General features: G+C 52.2%; 7 protein-coding genes across 7 annotated transcripts; 5 read left to right on the forward strand and 2 right to left on the reverse strand.

The window, feature by feature from the left end:
- Positions 1–769: 769 nt before the first annotated feature.
- On the forward strand, positions 770–3615 carry CORC01_00259 (uncharacterized protein; the record flags this gene model as incomplete). The annotated part of the gene is made up of 2 exons (XM_022611917.1): positions 770–984; positions 1077–3615. The coding sequence occupies 2 exons, from the start codon at positions 770–772 to the stop codon at positions 3613–3615; spliced, it is 2754 nt and encodes a 917-aa protein (XP_022481542.1).
- Positions 3616–6503: 2888 nt separating this feature from the next.
- On the forward strand, positions 6504–7447 carry CORC01_00260 (uncharacterized protein; the record flags this gene model as incomplete). Its single annotated transcript, XM_022611918.1, has 2 exons — positions 6504–6653; positions 6728–7447. The coding sequence occupies 2 exons, from the start codon at positions 6504–6506 to the stop codon at positions 7445–7447; spliced, it is 870 nt and encodes a 289-aa protein (XP_022481543.1).
- A 617-nt stretch (positions 7448–8064) lies between these two features.
- Positions 8065–8964, forward strand: CORC01_00261 (uncharacterized protein; the record flags this gene model as incomplete). Its single annotated transcript, XM_022611919.1, has 2 exons — positions 8065–8205; positions 8272–8964. 2 exons carry the CDS (start codon positions 8065–8067, stop codon positions 8962–8964), a joined length of 834 nt encoding a protein of 277 aa, XP_022481544.1.
- Positions 8965–9245: 281 nt separating this feature from the next.
- On the reverse strand, positions 9246–11483 carry CORC01_00262 (uncharacterized protein; the record flags this gene model as incomplete). The annotated part of the gene is made up of 1 exon (XM_022611920.1): positions 9246–11483. The coding sequence occupies one exon, from the start codon at positions 11481–11483 to the stop codon at positions 9246–9248; it is 2238 nt and encodes a 745-aa protein (XP_022481545.1).
- Positions 11484–12632: 1149 nt separating this feature from the next.
- Positions 12633–13880, forward strand: CORC01_00263 (uncharacterized protein; the record flags this gene model as incomplete). Its single annotated transcript, XM_022611921.1, has 1 exon — positions 12633–13880. The coding sequence occupies one exon, from the start codon at positions 12633–12635 to the stop codon at positions 13878–13880; it is 1248 nt and encodes a 415-aa protein (XP_022481546.1).
- Positions 13881–14842: 962 nt separating this feature from the next.
- Positions 14843–18694, forward strand: CORC01_00264 (cytosine-specific methyltransferase; the record flags this gene model as incomplete). Its single annotated transcript, XM_022611922.1, has 2 exons — positions 14843–14858; positions 14922–18694. The coding sequence occupies 2 exons, from the start codon at positions 14843–14845 to the stop codon at positions 18692–18694; spliced, it is 3789 nt and encodes a 1262-aa protein (XP_022481547.1).
- Positions 18695–19055: 361 nt separating this feature from the next.
- Positions 19056–20940, reverse strand: CORC01_00265 (uncharacterized protein; the record flags this gene model as incomplete). The annotated part of the gene is made up of 2 exons (XM_022611923.1): positions 19056–20796; positions 20849–20940. The coding sequence occupies 2 exons, from the start codon at positions 20938–20940 to the stop codon at positions 19056–19058; spliced, it is 1833 nt and encodes a 610-aa protein (XP_022481548.1).
- Positions 20941–21407: the final 467 nt, after the last annotated feature.

Here is a 21407-nt window from a genome sequence, read left to right on the forward strand (position 1 = left end):
GCCAGAGTTTTTACCACCTCTGATAGATCGAGTAGTAACGTAAGACAGCGTGGAAATATGAAAAAAGAATTTCAAATAGCTATCATTTGTGCATGAGACTCTGAATTGAAATGGTCAGCATACCTTAACTTACTTCACCCACTTCATCTAAACCAAGTCATCCGGTGCTGCTGGGTGCTGCTGGGTGCTGCTCGGTGCTGCTCGATGACATGGCCGTATCCATGGCCACCAAGGTGTAAGCGTAACGTGGAGCCCACTCTTCCTCTGCACAGGCCAGATCGTCACGTGTGTGGAAGACCCGTTTAAATCGATCGGCGGACCAATCGTTGGTGGCCTCAGCTCAGTGCCTTTCCGCCAGCAACCAACAAGGACCCGTTGTTCCCTCTAATTTTCCAGTATAGCCTCCCGACAGTTACGCAGGGGAATTGCTCCAGGAGCACTTACAAGGCGAAAAAAATCATAAAACGGCGACTTTGATGGACTCCATCCATTTTCCGAGTCCAGTTGCTTGCCTTTGAGTGTGTTCTTGGATGAAAAGGTTCCCTAACACGCCTGGCCTCGCGACGCTTGACGAAAAAAGGGTTTGGAGTTCCACCAAGACGAGCGACCGACGAACCTCGCGCGTCGCGACAATCCCGCCCTCCACTGGGCTACCTACCACCCCCGTCGTCCCGCGCGACATCGACAGAACGAACGGCCCGACACGCCCTGGCATCGCGACAATTCCCATCAATAGTCACAATTACGACGCACGACGACGATTTTCACAATGGCGCAGCCGGATTCGGTCCAGGCAAACGGCATCCCTGGACCGGACCACGCTGAGTCCCCCCAACCCGTTGTTCCTGTGAAGAGGAAGCGCGATACCGAGGACGAAGGCGACGAGGTCAACGGCGATGGACCCGAGAAGATGGAGGTCGACGCGGAAATCCCAAAGGAGGATCATAAACCACTCATCAAAGACTATTTCGCTGTTCTCAGCAGGTACGCTTGCCGCACCCCTTTGCGCCCTTAGCTGCGCGCCCATCCCCGTTCATCGCCCCCGAGGCCGCATTGTACTGATATGCAGTCTAAAGCTTCGATGCAAACCCATCAATCCTGAAGCGTTATCTTCCCGAGCCCGATTCGGAGCAACCCGACGCGAAACGCCAAAAGTCCGCCGATAGCCCAGCCACCATCGCCGACAAGGTCAGTAACGACTCGTACTCGCACGTCGACGAACTCGCGGCCGATCTCGTCGAAGCTGTCAAGGGTCAGCTTCAAGAACTTCAATCGGCCAAGGATGAGAAGGACAAGGAGGTCATTGATGGCGCCGCTGTGGCTCAGACCAAGAAGTTTCAACAGAAGGCTATGGACCTCCTTCGACGGGAGATATCGTACCCTCGCAGCGCTGTAAACATCAACTACATCAAGCCGATCCCAGAAGTCGCTCCAGGCAACGCTGTCTTGACGGTTGTTGGTCTCGCCCCTCATGGCAAGCAGCTCTTCTCAAGTCTGCCCAAAAAGGTACCAGGGCAGGAGAGCTCCGCTGCAAAGGCCGCCTCCTTGGAACTTCCTACGGGCATATCGAGGTCCTACATAGTTCCTTCTCGCCAAAACGAAAGGTCAGCTACTCTTGGGGAGTTGTTTTCCTCGAGCAGGCCTCTCCCGCCACTGCAGCCGCCCAAGCAACCCAAGCAGCTGGTCAAGGGAAATGCTCTCGGTTTCTACCATCCTGAGCCTGCGCAAAAGTCCAAGTACTTCAATGATTCTTACTCTAGCAAGAAGGTCGCGGTCGGCTACTACTTGGACTATACCAATGCGGCACCCTCATCCAAGAGCAAGACCAGGCAACGCGAACGCGCTCAAAGTCTCGCAGGCCACCGACCTTCGTCTACCGAAATCGAAGTCAACGAAATGGAGTCCTTGTTCCGCAGCGCCTTTTCCAGCTTCGCGCCCTGCAGAGACGATTCCGGCTCAGTCATTCCGTCCAGCCATGCTGGTCGCATGTACTGGCAGCTTACTGGACAGCGGAACTTCAACCGCCTCGTTGAGTCCGAATTGCAGGAAGTTGATGAAGACAACGCGCTCGAAAAGCACTTTGGGGAGAAGGCGACTGAGACCGGAGACGTAGACGAGGAGTTTGTCAACGAGGCAATTGAGAAGTGGGATGAATGGCTGGTGGATCCGGCACTGGAAGACATGAACGAGGTCCTCACTAAACCCAAGGATAAGGAACCCGCCGATAAGGAGGTTGACGAGTTCCTGGATGAGGTCACCGACATGATTGAGACGCTACTGTCGTATCAGCGCATTCGCAATCTCACGTTGCCATCATCACAGAATCGCTATGCTGGTGATCCCGTCAACGGCGACTTGCTATCTCATGGTGCTGTCTCGTCACCGACGGAAGAGGAGACTGCGACTTATGAAACTTTGAGGGCTCAGCTGAGTCTGATCATCGGCACTCTACCCCCCTACGCAGTGGCTAAACTCAACGGTGACCAACTTGAAGAGCTTCTCATCAGCACTAAGCTCGAGGTCCGCACAGATCAGTACAAGGGTGTGATGGAGGACGATGCCGCAACGCAAGCCCGAATGCGTCAACAGCAGAATGCGGCCGCTGCTGCTCCCCAGAACCGGCCTGCTCCGCACCGCACGCCCAGTGCCTCCACTCCGTACAACAACCAGTACGGGTCGGCGCAGTACGGAACCCCCACCCGAACGCCTTCAATTGCTCCAACCAACTACTACCGGTCAGGCCAGCAACCCGCCATTCCCCCGCAGCAAGGTTCCGTTCCTCGTCCGGCCGGTGTACCCCACCAGATGCCTCATGCGCAGCAACCCCGTCCCGCTCAATCGGGCAATTTCCGGACGACCAACGGATACACCAACTATGCGCAACATGTCGGGAAGGCGCAAACACCATATGGCCACCAGGGTGTTCAGTATGGATCTCAACAAAGACCTCCACAGTACTCTGGCTACGCAGGGACGCCTTCACACGGCACGCCTAATGCTCGCTTTCAGCAGAGCTACCAGCAGTCTTTCCCGCAACAGCCAAGCACGCCTTCCCAGGGCTATGGAGGTTATTACCCTAACGGTGCCAACAACATGCAACAGCGGACTATGTCACCCCAGGTACCGGCTGGTCAGTACAATTCGCCAACTCCACACCAGCAGCAACGGTACTATGGATCGAATCCGCACCAAAACGTGCCTGGCACCCCTCCGATCAACCGTCAGCATTATCCGAATGGTAGTCACCTCCCTCAACAACCTATGAATTCTCTAACTGGATACAATACAGCCGTTGCAAGGACAGACCAGCAGCGCCTCCACGCCGAGCAAGCCAGGTACAGAGCTGCCGCACAGCAGACGAGTGCAGCCTTCGGGACCAAGATACAGGGCACACATGAAGGCAACATGACCCAAGTACCAGCCGATGATCCGAACGGCCAAGGGTCACCCTACAATGCGAACATGAGAGCGCGTATGGCCGCAGGCGGTACCCCGAAGCCACAGAGCCCTGTTGGCAGTATAGGCAAGGCCAACGGAACCCCGCCAATCCCGCATAAAGTGACGCCGGTACCCATTCCGGTCATACCTCAACAGCAGCAAAGGAAGCCAGCTTAGCAAGCTGGCAATCATCTCCTGCCACCGCAGCCACCAGTGCTACCACGGTCTACTCCGGTGTCCAGGGGACCTTCGGGGGAGGCCATAGCATGGAATGGTCGTCAGAATACGCCCTATGCTGTGCCTGCGCCTCAAATAGTGCAATATTTACCCCGGCCGGGCTCAGCAAAGGAATGATACCTACGATCACTGGCTCAGTCGGTTCTGGTGCATGTTGCGTCAACAAAATGCCGATTTCCATATATTCTAGGGTGTCTGAATAGCCAGGAAAGCGATGTCCTTTCGGAGTTGGTGAGAGAGAGGTGACCTTTTTTTCTTCAAATCGCATCTGCGATTCGGACAGCTGGGGTGCTGTACTGAGCGACGCAAAAGGGGTGGCCTTATTGATGATGAATGGGTGGGCACACGGGAAGGCAGTTGCATGAGAGGAAATTCTCGATTCGACCACAACCCTTGACTCTTGGCGTTCTGGCCCTTTGTGTTATTAGAAAGTCTCGGAGGAGAGTTTACAACTCAGTAGATGATCGCCGGAAGGGGCGGCCTTTTCTTTTTGGGACGTCGACACGGAACAATCAATCCATCGGAAGTTTGTTTGTGCCATTGGCACAGCGGAAAGGTCCTTTATTTGCTTCTCCTCCCTTTTTGTTTTTATCACACGCAAAATGGGTGTAGGTGGGGGTTCGTGATGGAGGAAATGGATCATGGTTTTTATTACCTTGGCTCGGGAACGGGGAAAGGGAAAGGGTTTGGCTCATGTGTATAGAGTGGTTCGAGTAGCCGACACTTTGCATCCTAATCAAAAACTAGTGGCACTCGCGTCAATTAGCTGTGTGCCTTTGTGTGTGTGACTGCTCTCTTATTAATCCGATACCATTCATTATCGGTGATGACATGTTTCATTTCAAGGAAATTGAGGGCGTTGTGGAAACATGTCCGCATGTTTTCCAGCCCGTCCGAACTCTTTCCGATCGGCAACGGTGAAGAGTCCTGTCTCGGATGACTTGATCGTGGGACCAACTTGATTGAAGCAAAGTTCAGCTGTTGTCCAACTCATCGGACTGCACCGGGGAAGTAGTAGTCAGGGTGAGCCTTCTTCTCAAGCGCGTCAAGATATGCGCAAGGGTTACTTTGCAAAGTGCAGCGCCCACGCCAACAAGATCGCCAATTCTCCTGCTGGTTGACCTAAGCTACATGTTTGACTACACAGGTCCTACGTCTCCCAATTTCTTTTTGGAAGCAGACTTTGTCGGGCGATTGCAATGTACTTCTACAGCACCGCAGGAAACAAATATCCTGAACTACCTTCAGTCTAATTCAGGTTACTATATAATCCCAACCATGCGATTATACGAACAGATTACGTCAGAAGCAGACGGCGATGACAGCGAAGCTCATATCGTTGTCTCCTGGAAGTAATAATGGTAAGAACAAGTTCTCCAATGGCCTTGCGAAGATAAACTCAAATGTAACTAGCAACATGAAGTGAGGTGAGTGTTTCCCTTCGAAAGTAGACCCTCAGAGGAAGGAGGCAGTTTGTACTTGAGAAATTATGGAATTAGACGTATGAATCGATACGGGAAATCACATTAATTAAACCATCGCTGCTTCATTGACGAGGGAAAAGATATCGACAATCATGTTCCGATGCTTGTCCTACCAAAGCAAGTGGGTTCCTGATCCAGCAACCACACACCCGTCAGCTTGCCGCTGAACGTAAGACGTTTCTTCCCAAAAGTATTCGATGCTGTCTTATTCATTGCGATTGAAGTTGTCCGAAGCTCACGTCTTTCATTTCGTTAATGACTGGGTATCTACCCCCATCGATGTATGCAACTCAATATTGATCATGAGAAGGATGCATACGATCAATGGATTGGGTCCCAAACAAACGAAGTATGTCATTTCTCATGTCCACTGTTTCGACGAAGTTTCTTGGTCAACATCGCTCCTAAGGCAGGAAGTCAGGAGTCGTCATGGGCACTAGTGGAGGCTCATCGTTCGTCTACAGTTCCTAATGAACACCAACTAACTGGTCACCGTGATAAACTCCGAAACTTTACCAAGTCAAATGGCTCGAAAAAAAGCTCAAAAATCGATAATTCTTAGGAGAGATAAATGAAACATCTTGCGATATTTCACATCACCAACGAATGAGAGAGTAAACAACAGCTCACCCGAGTTAGGGTACGCTGTCAGGCTATACTGAGAAATCGTATGGCTCTATTTGAGATTGTTTTCTCATCCTAATAACTTTCGATGAGGAAGTCATTCGGAACCAGACTAAAATCGACCAATAGTCAACCGTATATGTTCACTCGAATATACAAGCTCGAAAGGCATGTCTGTTACGTCTTGCACCTCAATGATGGGCCACCAAAACGGAAGGAGTAACCTACACAACGGACGACCCCCTCCTTCCTTCCTCTTCTGAATAACGTCAAAATCTCTATCCAAACATCCCTTTTGTCTGCAATTTACCCATGTCTGACTACCTGCCTCACCTTACCTTACCTTTTCTACCTCAGGGTGGTCTTCTTTTTTCTCTTCTCAAATCCTATATCCATCCTACATCCATCATTCAGCTTCTTCGTGGACAGTCCTATTCTTCAACTTCCCAATTACTCCTCCTCTCTGTTCCTTTTCGTTGCTGGACAACGTTCAAAGAAATTTTCAACACATTATCCGTTGATTCGCGCCCTCGTCGTCATTATCGTCATCGTCGCCAATCGACCTTTCATCCCTACCCTTTTTGTCTTCTCAAAATTTCAGTCTCTTCTTCTTTCCCGACTAGGTACGACAAAAGAAGTCGCTGGACGACTCCAAGAAGACCCGACCTAATTATCATAACTCCTTATTTCTCATTTCGTCTCATTTCTCTTTCCACAGCCATGGGCCGTCTCGACCTCTCTTTCCTCCTGGAGTCAGGCTCCTACAGTGATCTAAGAATTATCACCACCGAAGTAGAAGATGGCTCTGAGACCGAGTACTCCGTTCATCGCAACATTCTCTTCACCCAATGTCCGAGATTGAAAGATTTGGTGGCTTCAATTGGACCACTGCTAAGCCTTCTGTCCAGGACTCACAAGATCTATTCTGACAACCTTATTTACAGAACCGGGAAGAAGGAGTCGACATCGTCCATCTGGACTACCGTGCTTTGACACTCGGGTCCATATTGCAGTACTTGTACTCCGGACAGTACGAGGCGCTTTACGAGCAACCGCTGGCGGTCCGGCGAGCCAGCGAGGCTGATCTTGAATATCAGCCTCACTCGATGTACTGGTCCCTCCACACCATGCAGCTGGCTCATGAGCTCGAGCTCGTCGATCTGTACGGGGAAGCGGCGGATGCGTTGTGCTGTTCAGCACAATATCTCACGAACCATGTTGACTTCCCCGGCGTGATCGACGAGCTCTACGAGACGTGTAGCCAGCACTCACAATTCCCCGTCCACCTCGCGAAGATTGCCAGTACCATTGCAGAGAACTGTCTGATAAAGCGACGGATGCAAGACCGACTCCAGCCCATCATGCTCAAACACCCACAGCTCGCCCTGGACACAATGGAAGCAAGCATGGACGCTCTGGCTGAAGCCAGAAGGGAGCTGATTGAAGCTCAAGAGGAGATATCAGACCTTCGGGCTCAGGGCTACCAAGTTGGTGACTTCTGGGTCGAGGCTGAGCGAGAAAGAGAGCGTGATCGGGAGAGGAGAGAGGAAGAAGCGGCTCGCGACAACAATTCCGAGTACCAAATTGTTCGGGGCAGCAAGAAAAGAAGCCGTTCCACTTCCTCAGGTGCTGGAGAATACCCAGAACGGGAAGGAGAGATTTAGCTTGGTATGAGGACGCGGGAAGGAATGAAGGAGACTGGACCAAGAGCCCGACGGCAGGGACGTTGGACTATTTGTTTGCGAGGAGCTGGACTCTATGACAAGGCTTAGTACGACGGTTGTCCCGACTCTTCATGACACTTACGACAGAAGAACTTACCATGAGGTAACGAATATATCATGCGAAAAACTCTTTAGCGCCTTGCCCATTTTCTCAATTTCAAATTTCAAGGTACTCGCCGTCGCTTCGACCTGCCCTTGCGAATTTTCCTCGCTCCACTGCCTTCTCGGCCTACTTTGGAAGGAAAAGCGAAAAGCTACCTCCTTCTGTGCGAGGCTAGCTGGAACAGGCTCTCTCTCTTCATCAATGAAAGCTTTCCCCTCTACTTAGTCTTAGTCTTCTCCGCCTTCTTCTCCTCCTCACTTCAGACAACTCAAATGAGCTTGGAGAAATATTTTCAACTAAACTACTTGGGGGTTATCTTCTTTTATATTTCAATCTCCGCCCTTCTTCATCTCACTTCAAAGCCTTTGCTTTCTCCAACACACCACCGTAAAAACACACTGCTCACTCAACTAGACTTCCGAGGTTACAAGTAACATACCCAGGCATATCCAAGATGGCGGGAATCGACCTGACCCGTCTGTACAACTCAAACAGCTACAGCGACCTCTTGATCGAGGCTTCCGGGAGAATCTTTCTATGCCATAAGTGCATCATCTTCACTCAGTGTGAGGAGTGGAAGAATTTGCCTTTGGTGGTAAGTTGAGGCTATTCTCGTACAAAGTGCCATAAAAGGTATATTTTGCTAATACGGCATCTGAAGGACGGACGTCTCGTCCTGAACGGGGCTAACACCATCGAAGCAATCCTCAAGTACATGTATTCCGGAACATATGAGCCCTTCAACATTGCTTGCGGCGCCATCAAACCACAGAGCTTGGACACGAACAAGGAAGGCCCAACCCATGAGCTTGACTATAGCGATCACAGCATGCTTTTAAGCGCCTGCATCTTGGCCAGAGCGAAGGCTTACAACATGAGCAAGCTCCACAAGCAAGCCAAGACCGCGCTCTTGAGCATCGCACCAAACCTCACCAACCACGCAGACTTCATCTTCACCGTCTCCTACGTTCTTCAAACCCACCAGGATGAGGAGGGAATGCAAATTGCCGTGAACATGATTAAACCGCAATACAAGAAGGACTTGGGTCTGCGCCGCAGACTCTCGCATATACTGAGCAGCTATCCACGGCTCGCTTGCGTCCTCCTCGAACAGGTCATAGATGAGTCACGTGTGATCAAGAGCGAGCAGAACATCCGCTATATGGCCACTGCCGAATCCGGTGAAACCTCCGGCGAACCTTCCGGAGCCTCGAGTCTGCAGCCCGCGGCTTCTACGGCGGGATCCCCGCAGTGGACGCCTCTGCGACTTATGCGTGCGACTTCCACGAAGCGCAAGGCGGACGATGACGACCTGGTCACGATGAAGCACCTCAAACAAAGCGTAGAGCAGTAGTCGTCCGGTCCCATCTGCACAACGGAGGAGATATGCTGTTTTTAGGATATGGCTCTGGATCGAAGAGGAAAATAGACTCCGCAATGCTTTAGTTAATGGACAATGCTGCAGCCTTTCGGTCAACAAGAAAATGAATGAAATCCTTTACATGAGTGAATTTCAGTATTGGTATGATTGGGTATCTATTCAAGTGTCCCCGATTCCGTCCTTTTTCTACACGACGCCTGGCACATTGGCCCTTCCTGTTGTGAATTCCCATCTCACAGTGGTTATGATTATATTTAACAGTCCATCACCATCCGGCACTTCTCGTCAGACGCCTCGGTTTCCCGTAGCCCCTTCTCCGCACCTGGCAGGTCTTGCCTCAAGGCCGGGCCGAGCTTAATGACCTCGTGCAGATTCTGATGATTGCCCCATTCATCCTCGTATATGTACTCCTCCACCTCTTCATCGGACGGCCAGTGCAGCGCTCCGCCGTTACTGCTACCGCTTTGTGCCGTGACCTCCTCGCGTAAAGCCATCACCGTCTCCTTGTCGAGCAAGGGTTCCGCATAGGCCCGAAACGCACGGAATGCTCTCATAAGGTACCTCGCGTGCGCCAGTGAAAGGTCACCGCCGGCCTGGGGAGTCCACTCTCGGATGACCCACCACATCAGCAGCGCCATTTCCTCGCAGTCGCCGAGGAACGCAAGTGTGCGCATATATGTGTTGATTGTCGCTGCAGTTACGAGCTTGTTCACTTCAGGGTCGCGTGCCGGGCCCAGAGTAGCAAGTGCTCTCCAGGCGGCCTTAAGTTGACTCGACGCTTTTCGGACTGTCTCGATAGGTGTCTGGCCGTGGCCCAGCTCTTCTCGTTGGAAGATAGGGGCAAGAAGCTGGCGCCATGATAGCTTGCTGGAGTCTGCCTTGGTAGAGTCGGTGGAGCCGGCAAGTCGAAAGATGCGGCCCTCAGGAATCCTCATTTCGGTGGTCTGCGCCTCATAAAGCGACAAAAATTCCTGGTCTTCGTCAAGAGTTGCTGAAGCAGACGCGCCGTCTTCGAGCGGGTCTCTCGTCCTTGGCTCCTCGAGTTTTTTTTCTCCACAACGAACTGACGATTCAGTCGAAGCTTTGGCAAGCAAAGCGGCAAGCCGGGGCTGAACCGCCTTCCGTAGTACACTGGCAAACGCAGTTATCATGTTTAGGCTGAGACCGGTATGTCCTTCGGCCTTTTCTAGGGCTTTGAATGCCAGATGCACCACTTCGATGTTGTTCTCCCGGGGCATGCTGTTGCTGACCATGATGTTTGATCTGCCTAGATTGAACATGATCGTATCCCATGGGGTTCGACCAGAGGCGTCAGCTGATACCCATCCCATTTGCGCAAGTCGGAATGCGTAGTGGATACTATACATGCTCTTGCTAGAGATGCGCGAACGTGTATTTATTGTTCGATTCGGCTGTAGGCGACAAAGCAGGTCGATGAATGCGTGCAGTATGTCGTGAGGCGGTTGTGCCAGCGCATTCCCCTTAAGGCCCTGGTAGTCTTTGAGGCTCTGTCTGAGACTGCTTTTGAGTCCTTCATCCAAGCTGCTGCAATCGACGTGATGCAAAGCAATGTCGAGGCTGGGTGACTGCTTGATGAGTCCGGCCAAAAAGCGTCCTCGGATGGGAATACCTGCGGTACACATCTCTTCCACCACTTTGCGGATACTAGGTGCGTTGGTCCGCGCCCGCTCAAAGTCACTTAGGTTCTCATCGTTATAAGGGAAAACCTCCCTCCCATCTCCGGGGAGATTGTGATGTCCAGCCTTTGCTGGCTTCGCAGAGAGCTTAGCTATCAACTCTCTGTACACCTCAAACGTTGGCTTCATCCCTGGTTCTGGGGGATGTTTGAACAGTGCCCAAGCTTCTTGTGCATTTCGAGTCGTCCGGATCAGAGCTGCCCATGTACCTTGCTCGACACGAAGGTGGCGTGGGTAATTCGCCCTCGTCTGGACCGTTGGTGTGCCATCAGGGGCCATGCCACCCAGGATATCCGTGATCAAATCGAACTCCTTCTTACTATATCCACCCTCTTGCATCATTACACCAGCCTTGACAACTCGGCTTTGGTAGACTTCGGGACCAACTTTCTCTTCCATGCCGTCCCGCATAATCCGATGCGGGGGCCAATGACTGGCAAGAGTGCTGGCCGTGTCCCGTTCTGACGCGGTTTTTGGCGATGCAAGCAACACTTGCCGAATTGCCCGATAGCTCTCTTCCTCAATGACCAGGGTTCTATCCGAGCTGGAAGATAGCGACAGAAGCTTAGTCACAGCCGTCCAGTTGTAAGAGCTACACTGATATGGAGACTTTTTCGATGCGACTGATACGGCCTGTAGAGCGCGATTGAGCACCTGGCATTGTAGCTTGTACGCCTTGTCTGGGTGGCGATGGCCATGCGGAATGTCTTTTACGTACGCCACTGCTAGCTCTGCAATATCTGGCAACGTATCGGGCTGCAGTCTGCTCGCATGCTGGCACAATTTGTCGAGCATTTTGCTGAATAAAACCGGTGAAATTACCGAGTCCAACTCAAAGGCTTGCGGCGCATGATCGGATGACTTCTGTCGTCCCGCATACCATTCATTACAGTATCTCAGTAGTCCCAGTAAGGATTCGGAGCTCCGAAAGTACGGCCTGCTGGTGAGCAGGTAGAACAAGACGAACACTGGTTTGTGACCTGGTTTGCTCAGAAATCTGTCAACCCTCCTGTCCGGATCGCGCGGAATAATGATCCAGGCCCAGTTAGATACATCCGCCAGTCTGTGCCCTCTCGCTGACAAGTGATCTAGGGTTGCCTGCCATTGTCGATCGCCGCATAGTAGGCGTGCAACATCTGGACTAAGCTCTGGGGTCTGGCGGAGAATTTCCTGCGCGGTGATGACGCTGAGCTGGGTGGAATTCAACTGCGCGAGAAATCGAAGATTCGACAGCTTGGATTCGGATAGTGGTTCGGAGGGGAGGCGATACAAGTCGGCAGCATCGGCAAGGAGCAAGTCTGAGAAGATTGACCGCTTATGGCGCACGATCCGTATCGAATCGTTCCGAGAAGAGGGATTTGGCGCATTATGTGACGAGGAGGGATGGTCGAACAAATGGATTCGCTGCCAAGAAGATTGTTGTTGTACTGCGGCTGCAGACTGGCTGGACTGGTAGTTGTGCCGTCGGGATAGTTGCTTAGGAGAGGGTCCATGTTAGTTATGGTATTGGGAGAGCTTTCAAGGATGGAGGGAGTACTAACAGCTTGCCAGTCGCGGCCAAGCATCCATCGGCCCCTGGTCAGGATAGTACCGTGTGATCTGGAAATGGGCGGCGGCCGCATTGCCCCATCTTCGCTAGCAAAATCTCGGAATCCCACGATTGAGATGCTGCGAGGCTGATTAACAATGGCTTAGGGGAGCTTGATGAAGTTCCATCAAAAAAAAGGTACGGGGGGCGAACGTCGCGAATGCGGGAAGCTTTACGTAGTGCATCACGTGCGATAAGACAGCTCAATCGATAAGGAAAAAGAAGGTTCCCTGCTCGGCATCACTTCCATTGGGAACCAACAGCTGCCCATTTGCGTAGCGGCGTTGCTTCCATATAGGATTTTTCATCTTTCTTTTTGTGTGTGCGAATTGTTCAATGGCGCCCAGAGACTCAAAATGCGACCCTGCCATTTCAAAATAGCATCCTCGCTCAGCCGCGGGCTGCATACCGCTCGCTTCACGTCCCGCCCACAGCGATACCTCCATGTCACGACACCAGCGAGCATGCCTCGAAAGCGCAACTTTTTCACCTCGAACGTTTACCTTTCCCAGAGCACTGGCGAGCCGACTACGAGGCAATCGAAGCAGGAAGATGACGGTTCTTCCCAACCCACAGCATCGAAGCGTAAGGTGGTGCGCTCTGCGGGCGCAAAGAACTCTTTACGACGCGTAGCGATTATTGCCCAGCGACCAGCGCAACGAGAACCCGGAGCGGTGTCTGCAGAGGCGACGGATGCGTCTACCTCCACATTGATAAGCGCTGTGTGTGTTGCCGAAGCCTTTAATATGGGAACGGTTTTGGAAATTCTCCGGGCGCATGGGTTTGACATCGATCCGTACCAGAGCGGATTCGAGGCGAGCGAGGTGGTCCACGCACGTGGGGTCAATGGCGGTGATATCTTTGTTTTCCCCTCCGGAACAATTGTCACATGGGCACTGCCCCCAGATGTTGTTACGAAGCAGTTGCTGAGTGGAGCAGAAACGCCGCTCAAGCCGGCTCTTCGGGAGGTCGAGGATCTGGAGTATATATCCGATCCAAACAGGGAGACGAGTAGTATGAAGGGTGATATTGTAGTCTTGGGCACAAAACTCGAAGAACGAGACGGCGATATGCTCGATACAACTCTCGCCAAGATTGCATTCTCTTCCGGACTAGCCCGAAGTACGAAGCTTGCTGTGCTGGAAAGCGCGCTGACGGCTTACTTTGAGAGCACCAGGAAGATCCCTTCGGTGCTATCAAAGGGTTCTGGCTTGCCCTTGGGCAGAAAGTTCATCCTGCAGAAAACGGGCGAGCTTTTGAGCCTCCGCGCAAGGCTCAACCACTATTCGGAACTGACTGACTCTCTTCCAGACATCTTCTGGGACAGCCGATCTGAACTGGGTCTGGAAGGTTACTATGAGCAGGTTGGTCGGGCGCTGGACGTCAACATACGAATTCGGACATTGAATCAGAAGATGGACTATGCGCAAGAGATTGCGAGTGTCCTGCGAGAGATGTCGAGCGAACAGCATAGCACCAGGCTGGAGTGGATCATCATTATTCTCATTGCTGTCGAGGTCGTGTTCGAAGTAAGGAGGATTGTACTCGAGTATAGAGAAGAAAAGGAGGGCGACAAGGTGGAAGCCCAGGATCATGTCTATTAAGACTAGGTTCCGCTACTGAACTTTTGAAAGATACCCAACTCAATGATTAAAGAAGATGACAACATCTGTACATTCAGTTCACTTCAAAAGCCAGATGCGCCAGCGGAAGACAACTCGACGTTATGAACAAAAGGAACATAGTTGGTTCGTTGCTTCCCTTGGTTACCTCGTTTAACTATTGTCGAGAAACAGTCAACGAAAGACTTCAAAACTACTCCCGCATTTTTCTTCTAGTCAGGTAAGGTAATCTAAGGGATTCAAGCCAGTTTTCGAGTTAGCAGTCCTAGATGTACAAATGCTACTGGGCAAAAGTCACGTTCAAGGTTCACCAATCCGGAAGAGTGATACGACAACCAATCCGGAACCCTGCGGACGCTAGGTGCTGCAGGAACGACAACAGCATGTCATTCATTGTGGGGTCGAGCTTGCCCAATTCATCGACACCTGATTGGCCGATCCATTGACAGCTGTTGTGAAATGGCTCGAAGTAAACAATTGCTCTGAATATCCATTCCAAGGGTTTTACCTTTTTGTTTTGGCATTCACTTGGTGAGACCAACTTCCAAGCTTGGTCCTTCCTTCCTTCCGCGCCTAAGACGTAACCTTCCCTACCTAGTACCTTACCGAGCGCGCTTGTCTTCTTCCAATGTATCCACCACGCCAGGTACCTTACCACCTTACCTCTCACACCTCTCAACCCACCAATCTTGACCCAACCTGGTTAGAGCGAGGTTCTTCATTCGACCCTTTTTCTACTTGGCATCCGGGCACCACAGTACTTGATCAAGTACCTCAGCCAGAACTCATCTCAGTCGCGACACAGAACTCAGCCCGGCCCTGTTGAGCCCATGAGTTATTGGCAGCCCATTTCATCGTTTATCAACATTTTCCAACATAACTGCGACTAATGCGGTGCGACATTCGGGCCGCACCTACCTCGATTTAATAGCACCCTTATCACAATGCCTTGGTTTCCTGGTACGTATTCGTTCCTTTTCAAGTTAAATTAGCTCATGTTCAAATCACTAACGTCTGTTTGAGAGGACGTGGGAGACTTGGATGGCGGTCTCCCTTTCGACTGGGAGGAGGAAGACCTAAGCCTGCATTCGGACCCTGATACTGCAGGCTACGAGAATGAAGTCGATGAGCCTTGGGAGACAGCCAAGGAACTGCGCAACTTTGAGGATCGCGTCACTTCTCAAGCCTTGGAAGTGCCAGCAGCTGTCATTGACGATGAGTTGCCCACAGCACCCAGTCCGCCGATGCCGGTTGACGCTACACCGGAAGCCCCATTGGAAGAGCAGCCCGTCAGAGACGAGAATGGCATAGAGGTAGGCACCATCTTGCCGGCAGCGCGGTTGAGTCTTCCGCATGAGATTTCGGTCGATATTCCTTCTAGCACACTTGTTGTGCCGGCAAATCTATACCAAGGCGAAGGGACTGCAGCCAGCGAACGAGAATGGGCAGCGGTGCGGTCTTTGCTGGAAGAGACTCGCCGGCACAATATTGACGATGGAAACAATGAAGACTTTATTGAGTTTGAGTTTGACAACTTCGCCATACACATTAACGCCACGGCACCGGGTGGTAAGCTTTATGAGGACAGACGCTATCCCTGTGAGATGCGCCCTCTACACCATCTCGGCACTCAAAACGGATGTACCCAGATGTTTGCAGACGGCATCTTGTCTATAGGGGAAAAACGGTTCTTTATACGGCAAATTCCTTTCAATGAGTTGCCCATTGGGAACTACGGGGTGTCTGAGCCGACCGTTAACTCTGAGATATGGATACGCTCGAAGATGAATGTCGCGGTTGCTAACAAGCAGGGGCCCGATATATATTATCGTCTGAGAAATCCGGCCCCCGAATATCGCCGATATCATGCCGGGTTCATATGGGTCGCAGATCTGGCCAAGCACGTGGTCGACTATCTCTCTGCTGCCATAGATGAGGGCCGTCGTGTCACATTTCGAGAATTTCGGTCGGATTTCAGTCAATGGCTTAGCAAAATGCATGGGAGCTCGAAGGCATTCTCCAAATGGCGGCGGCAGTATGCTAGGGAAGACTTTGGCACTGCGATTGTGCCTCATCTGGAGTATATATACAAAGAAGCCTATGGGGTCCTTGGGCACGGCAAAGTCACATCGATATATCTTTGGAGAGAGATCCGCGATTTTACCGCATTCGCCAATAGCCAGAAGCAAGTACCCCGGGGCCTAGGTAGCGGGGCTTCCACTCCACGGGCTTCACTATCGCCAACGCCGACCCTTGTAACTCCATACATCGACGACCTCTTCCATCATTTGCCTTGCGGGCCGATGATGGAGGCCATCAGCCCAAGTGCAGATGTGGAAAAGCTACGGAGGGCCATCACACGAGATTTAGGCTTGGAGTCGTCAGCAAGGATTCATACGACGGTCAAGAACATCTTTGAAAGGACCGGAGGTGAAGTACAAGTCGGAGATGTGATTTCTACACCGAGAGACGATAACGACGAGCACTGGGCTAGGGCTAGAGAACCTGCTACCGGATTTGACGATATCGACCGTTGGTTTGGACTGGTTCAGAAAGTTCATAATGCCCACCCTTCGAGGCAAAAACGGTTTGACGTGATTTGGATATACAGGCCTATCGATACGCTCTGCGGCACGATGCGATACCCGTGGAACAACGAACTCTTCCTCTCAGACCATTGTACATGCCATGATTCTGCCGTCGGGAAGATCAAGGAGGATGAGGTACTAGCAATCCACAAAGTACACTGGGCAGGTTCGTCCGGGACTGATACAGAGTTCTTTTGTCGCCAAACCTACCTTCACGACGAGCGCAAATGGATCACTTTCAAGGAGCAGCACCTGCGATGCCTTCACCGCCGAAATGAAGCGAGTTCCCTTTATCAAATTGGGGAAACTCTGCTGGTTAGTCTGAAGTCGAATGACAACATAGTCGAGCCTTGCGAATTGATAAGCCTCCCCAACGCCGATGGCGTAGCAACGTTTCGCCTCCTGGAGCGTAGGCATCGTCTGGAGCCCGGCACGAATTTTCCACCAAACGAACTTGTCTATACCAACGAAACGGTTACTGTCAAAGAGGGAAGGATTCATGGGAGATGTCTGGTCCGATTTTTCGGTCTCAAAGAGAAGATACCACCGCCATACGACCGGAACGGGGTGGGCAACGCATTTTTCATCACGCATCGGTGGCAGGACGGAGTTATGGTTCCTATTGAGGATGGGCCAATACCATCACTTAGACAAGGTTATAATCCGATGAAGCCATTCAGAAAGCTTCGGGGATTCGACCTCTTTTGCGGAGGTGGCAACTTCGGTCGCGGGCTTGAAGAAGGAGGCGCAATCGAGATGAACTGGGCCAATGACATCAATATTAGGGCCATTCACACATATATGGCGAACGCCACGAACACTGTCCATCCTTTCGCAGGTTCGATAGATGATCTTCAACGACTTGCTCTACGAGGAGATTTCAGCGAAAAGGTCCCTGAAATCGGCAAGGTGGACTTCGTTTCTGGTGGTAGTCCATGCCCTGGCTTCTCACGCCTGACGATTGACAAGGCTACCCCTGAGCAACGCAAGAATCAGTCACTAGTGGCTGCATTCGCTTCGTTCGTCGATACATATCGACCTCGCTATGGCCTACTTGAGAACGTAATGGAAATCTTACAGCCCAAAGGACGCCGAGGCGAAGATGTATTCTGCCAACTGATTTGCGCCCTCGTCGGTCTCGGCTACCAAGCCGAGGTCTTCTTGTTAGATGCCTGGACTTATGGATCACCGCAGAGTCGAAGCCGCGTTTTCCTGTGCTTTGCTGCGCCTGGTCTCGCTCTTCCTGACATGCCTCTCCATTCTCATTCCCACTATACAGCTCAGATTCGCGGTAGGGGATTAGGTTGGATCCCCAACGGCTCGCCAATGGTTGAGCGACTCGTGATGCCCACCCCGTTCAAGTTCGTCAGCGCACAAGAGGCGACGGCTGATTTGCCTGACATTATGGACGGAAAGGTAGACTGTTGCATTAACTTCCCGGACCACAGACTCGCCAATGGCATCACCAAATGCGCACGTTCACAGCTGAGTGTCATCCCCATGCACCCCTACGGCATGAATTTCCAAACGACTTGGAATAATGGTAAGGGAGTCATGACGCCGGCGGAGAGAAGCTTCTTCCCCGAAAAAGGTCTCCGGGTTGAATTGCCAGTCTCTAGGGCTTGGGGACGAGCTTACCCAGACAAGGTCATGCAAACGATTACGACGGTCGCCTCACCTACAGATGCTCGCGTCGGGCGTATAATGCACTGGAATCAGAACCGTATTCTCACTGTAATGGAAGCCCGGCGTGCGCAAGGCTTCCGAGACCACGAGGTCATACTCGGACGTCCCAAAGACCAATGGAAAGTCGTTGGCAACAGTGTCGCCAGGGAGGTCTCGCTGGCCTTAGGTCTCTCCTTTCGTAAGGCGTGGTTGGGATCTTTGGTTGACGGAGATGAAGTTGTACCGAGGATTGGCGTCGAACGCGACCTTTCTGATGATGTTCAAATGATGGATATACCGCCTTTAGCAGAGTCGCGTACAAGCATCTCTGAATCGGTATCGCCAGCTTCATGGTCAAGTCGCGCCTTGCCATCGAAGCGTCCTTTAGGAAGCACACTTTTGGTTGAGCAATTCACGTCAAAGGTGATGAAGACGAGTCGGACACAGACGGCAAGCGAGAGCAGAACTACAATGGAGGATGGACAGCAGGCCGCAGAGACGTTCGTGGTGACCTCGGACATTGAGATCATTGAGATAGACTAGGCATGAGCGTTTTGGATCGGCCTTAAAGCGGTTCGCGACACTGCGTTTATATCTCGCGCGGAAGAGCGCAAAGTCTCAGGCCATTGGTTTTTGAACAAGAGGATGGACAAAACGCATAGCAAAGAGAAATGATTTTGAGCCTCATAGGACAATTTGTGGAAAGACCGATTGGCAATGACGTTCTCAATTCTATATTGTGAGTAAACATGTGAGTAAAAAAGTTGCTAAATACTGAACAAAACAACGCTATTTCCCCCGGCCCCAGATTAAGTAGGTAAGTTGATGGCACAAACACTAAGCTTCTGATCTTGGCACACATATATCAAGAATTTTTCAGTAGCAGCCCTCCATGGCCTCCGCCTCAGCCCCTAGTCACAGTGACAGTGATAGTTTCCCTCTCTTTCTGCGTGACAGTCACAAACACCGTCAAGACGGACGCGCCCTGCGAGTTGCCGGCGGGCGGCATTGACAGGGGTTTCAGTGTCGTGACTGGGCTCGGCACGTCCGCGGCGGTGGGTGCATCTGTCGGAATAGGGTCTACAATGAGGGTGTCCGTCAGAGTCCCAGTCGCCGTTGCGGGGGTGCTTGCCGGGGTTGTTGTTATTGTTGATTTTGAACTGGCTGCTTTCGTCGTCGTGGTTTCAACTATCGACGACTCTGCTGTGGTGGACTTGGTTGTGCTGGAGCCTCCAGTCTTTGAGGTCTCTTCATCTGCCGTTGAGGTGCGCGTCTTGCGGACGGAGGTCGATGTCGTGGCTGGATCTCCTCCTCCGGTTGCTGTCGATGTAGACGGTACGGGAGCGGGTGCGACGGTCTGAGTGACGACTACGGTGGTTGTGAAACCAGGGCCCTGAGCTGCGGAGGTCGTTCCCGGAAAACCCGGTGCGGTGACGGAGATGGTATACGTCGCAATGACGGTCGGCGTGATCGTCACCGTGATCTCGGGTCCGAGCTTGGAAGATGCCGTTGGCGGCGCCGGAACCGCAGTCGTAGACGTCGAGCCCGGTGCCGAGGCTGACACAGAGACCGGCGTCCCAAGGATCTGACTTGCGACTTGGGGATCATAGCATCCGACGATGACGCCCTCGGTCGTAGTCATCGGCAGCGCAAAGCACGACGTCCCCGCTCCGCACCTTTGCATCGCAAACGCGCCGGCAGACCCGCAGATGCCGACATGGCCTTTGATGCAGGCGATCTGGCCGGTGGTGCAGGCGGACTGCTCAGTCAGGGAGGCGAAGAGGTCGTTGAAGGTCTTGGCGGAGGCGAGGTTGTTGGCTGCGACGGCTGGGGATACGGTTGCTGAGGCGGCTGGAGTGGACGTGCGGATAGTGGGCACTTGGTTGTTTGGCGTTCCGGTGACGTGAACTTGAGGTGTTGACGCAGGGGGGCCGGCTGTGGTGGAGCGAAGAGTTGTTGGCAGGGAGGAAGGGGCATCTGTCTCTGGAGAGGGTTGGGGAGCTGGAATATTCGTTGATGCCGCGCTGGCTATGGTGGAAGCGAGAGGTGAATGAGTTACTTCAGCCGTAGTTGTCGGCGCTGCCACCGAGGTTTCTCCTGGAACGGGGAACAAGAATGAAAGAGACGACTGCAGCGATGATCCAAGGGAAGTGGAAGACGAAGCACCTGATGGTCCCCCGAGATGTGGGGTGACTGTCAGGCTCTCAGGGACACTGGCTGAAGCCGAGGCGGTGCTCCCAGGTGAAAGTGACGACGCATTTCGGAAGCCAGATGTGAGGTAGGGCGGCAAGGAGATTGTGCTGTCTATAGGAGGCAGAAAAACCGCCGAGTTTGTGGTCGGTAATGTCTGGGACTTTGTGGTAGACTCGACTGGTGTCGCGGAAGGACTCTGGTCTATGGGTTGTGTTGCGGCCGGGGTTCTTGTTGATGGGCCGTCGAGGGTGACGAAGATGGGGGTCGGCGTTGTCCCATCCTGGTCTTGCTGTGTTACCCGCGGGGCAGCGGAAGTGCTTGGTTCTCTGAATTTGTGTAAGTGTTGCTTCTGAGAAACGAGAAAGGTGGCGGGGCCGTACGCTGAAGGTGATAGACTCTCTGATGAGGCAGCAATACTCGAACTGTAGGTTGTGTTCCAGTCCCTCCGAGAGCTGTTGACTGTGTTAGTGAAGACAACGGGGCCTTGATATGAAGTATACTCACTAACTCCCACCACGTCTTACTGGGCCGGCCTGCGTGGTCTGGATGGTCAGGAAGAGCAGCACGACATCTGCAATGCGGATACTAGAGAGCATCGCGGTGTTCTGCAGTGAGAAGCTTTTTGGAAGTGGATATTGACTTGGACTCGCTCTCCGTAGGGTAGGCAATAATTATGAATATAAACTGGTATCGAGACCACGTTGTGTCGCACGCCCACAAATCAGGATAACACCTTAGAGAAAGAGAGTAGGGATCTGGTGCAGGCACAAAGGCGGCGATCAGCAGAGACGGGGAACAGAGTAGGAAAAGGCAACAAAGGACAAGGAATGTATGTCTACGTGGAGAAAGGGACCGAGAAACGAAACACGAGAAAAGACAGAGAGAAAGGAGAGCGAAAGGTAGAAAGAGAGAGAAAGACGTCAATATGACTGGAAACCACTCGGAAAGGCGAAGAAACTTGTTGTATGACGGGGTCTCGACACTCGTCGCACGAGGCTCCATCTTGTATGAATGGACCTGACAGCAAGGCAAGGAGACTAAGCGACCCAAAGGTCCAGAACTC

Source organism: Colletotrichum orchidophilum (genome assembly GCF_001831195.1).
Source record: "Colletotrichum orchidophilum strain IMI 309357 chromosome Unknown Scaffold_2.1, whole genome shotgun sequence".
NCBI lineage: Eukaryota > Fungi > Ascomycota > Sordariomycetes > Glomerellales > Glomerellaceae > Colletotrichum > Colletotrichum orchidophilum.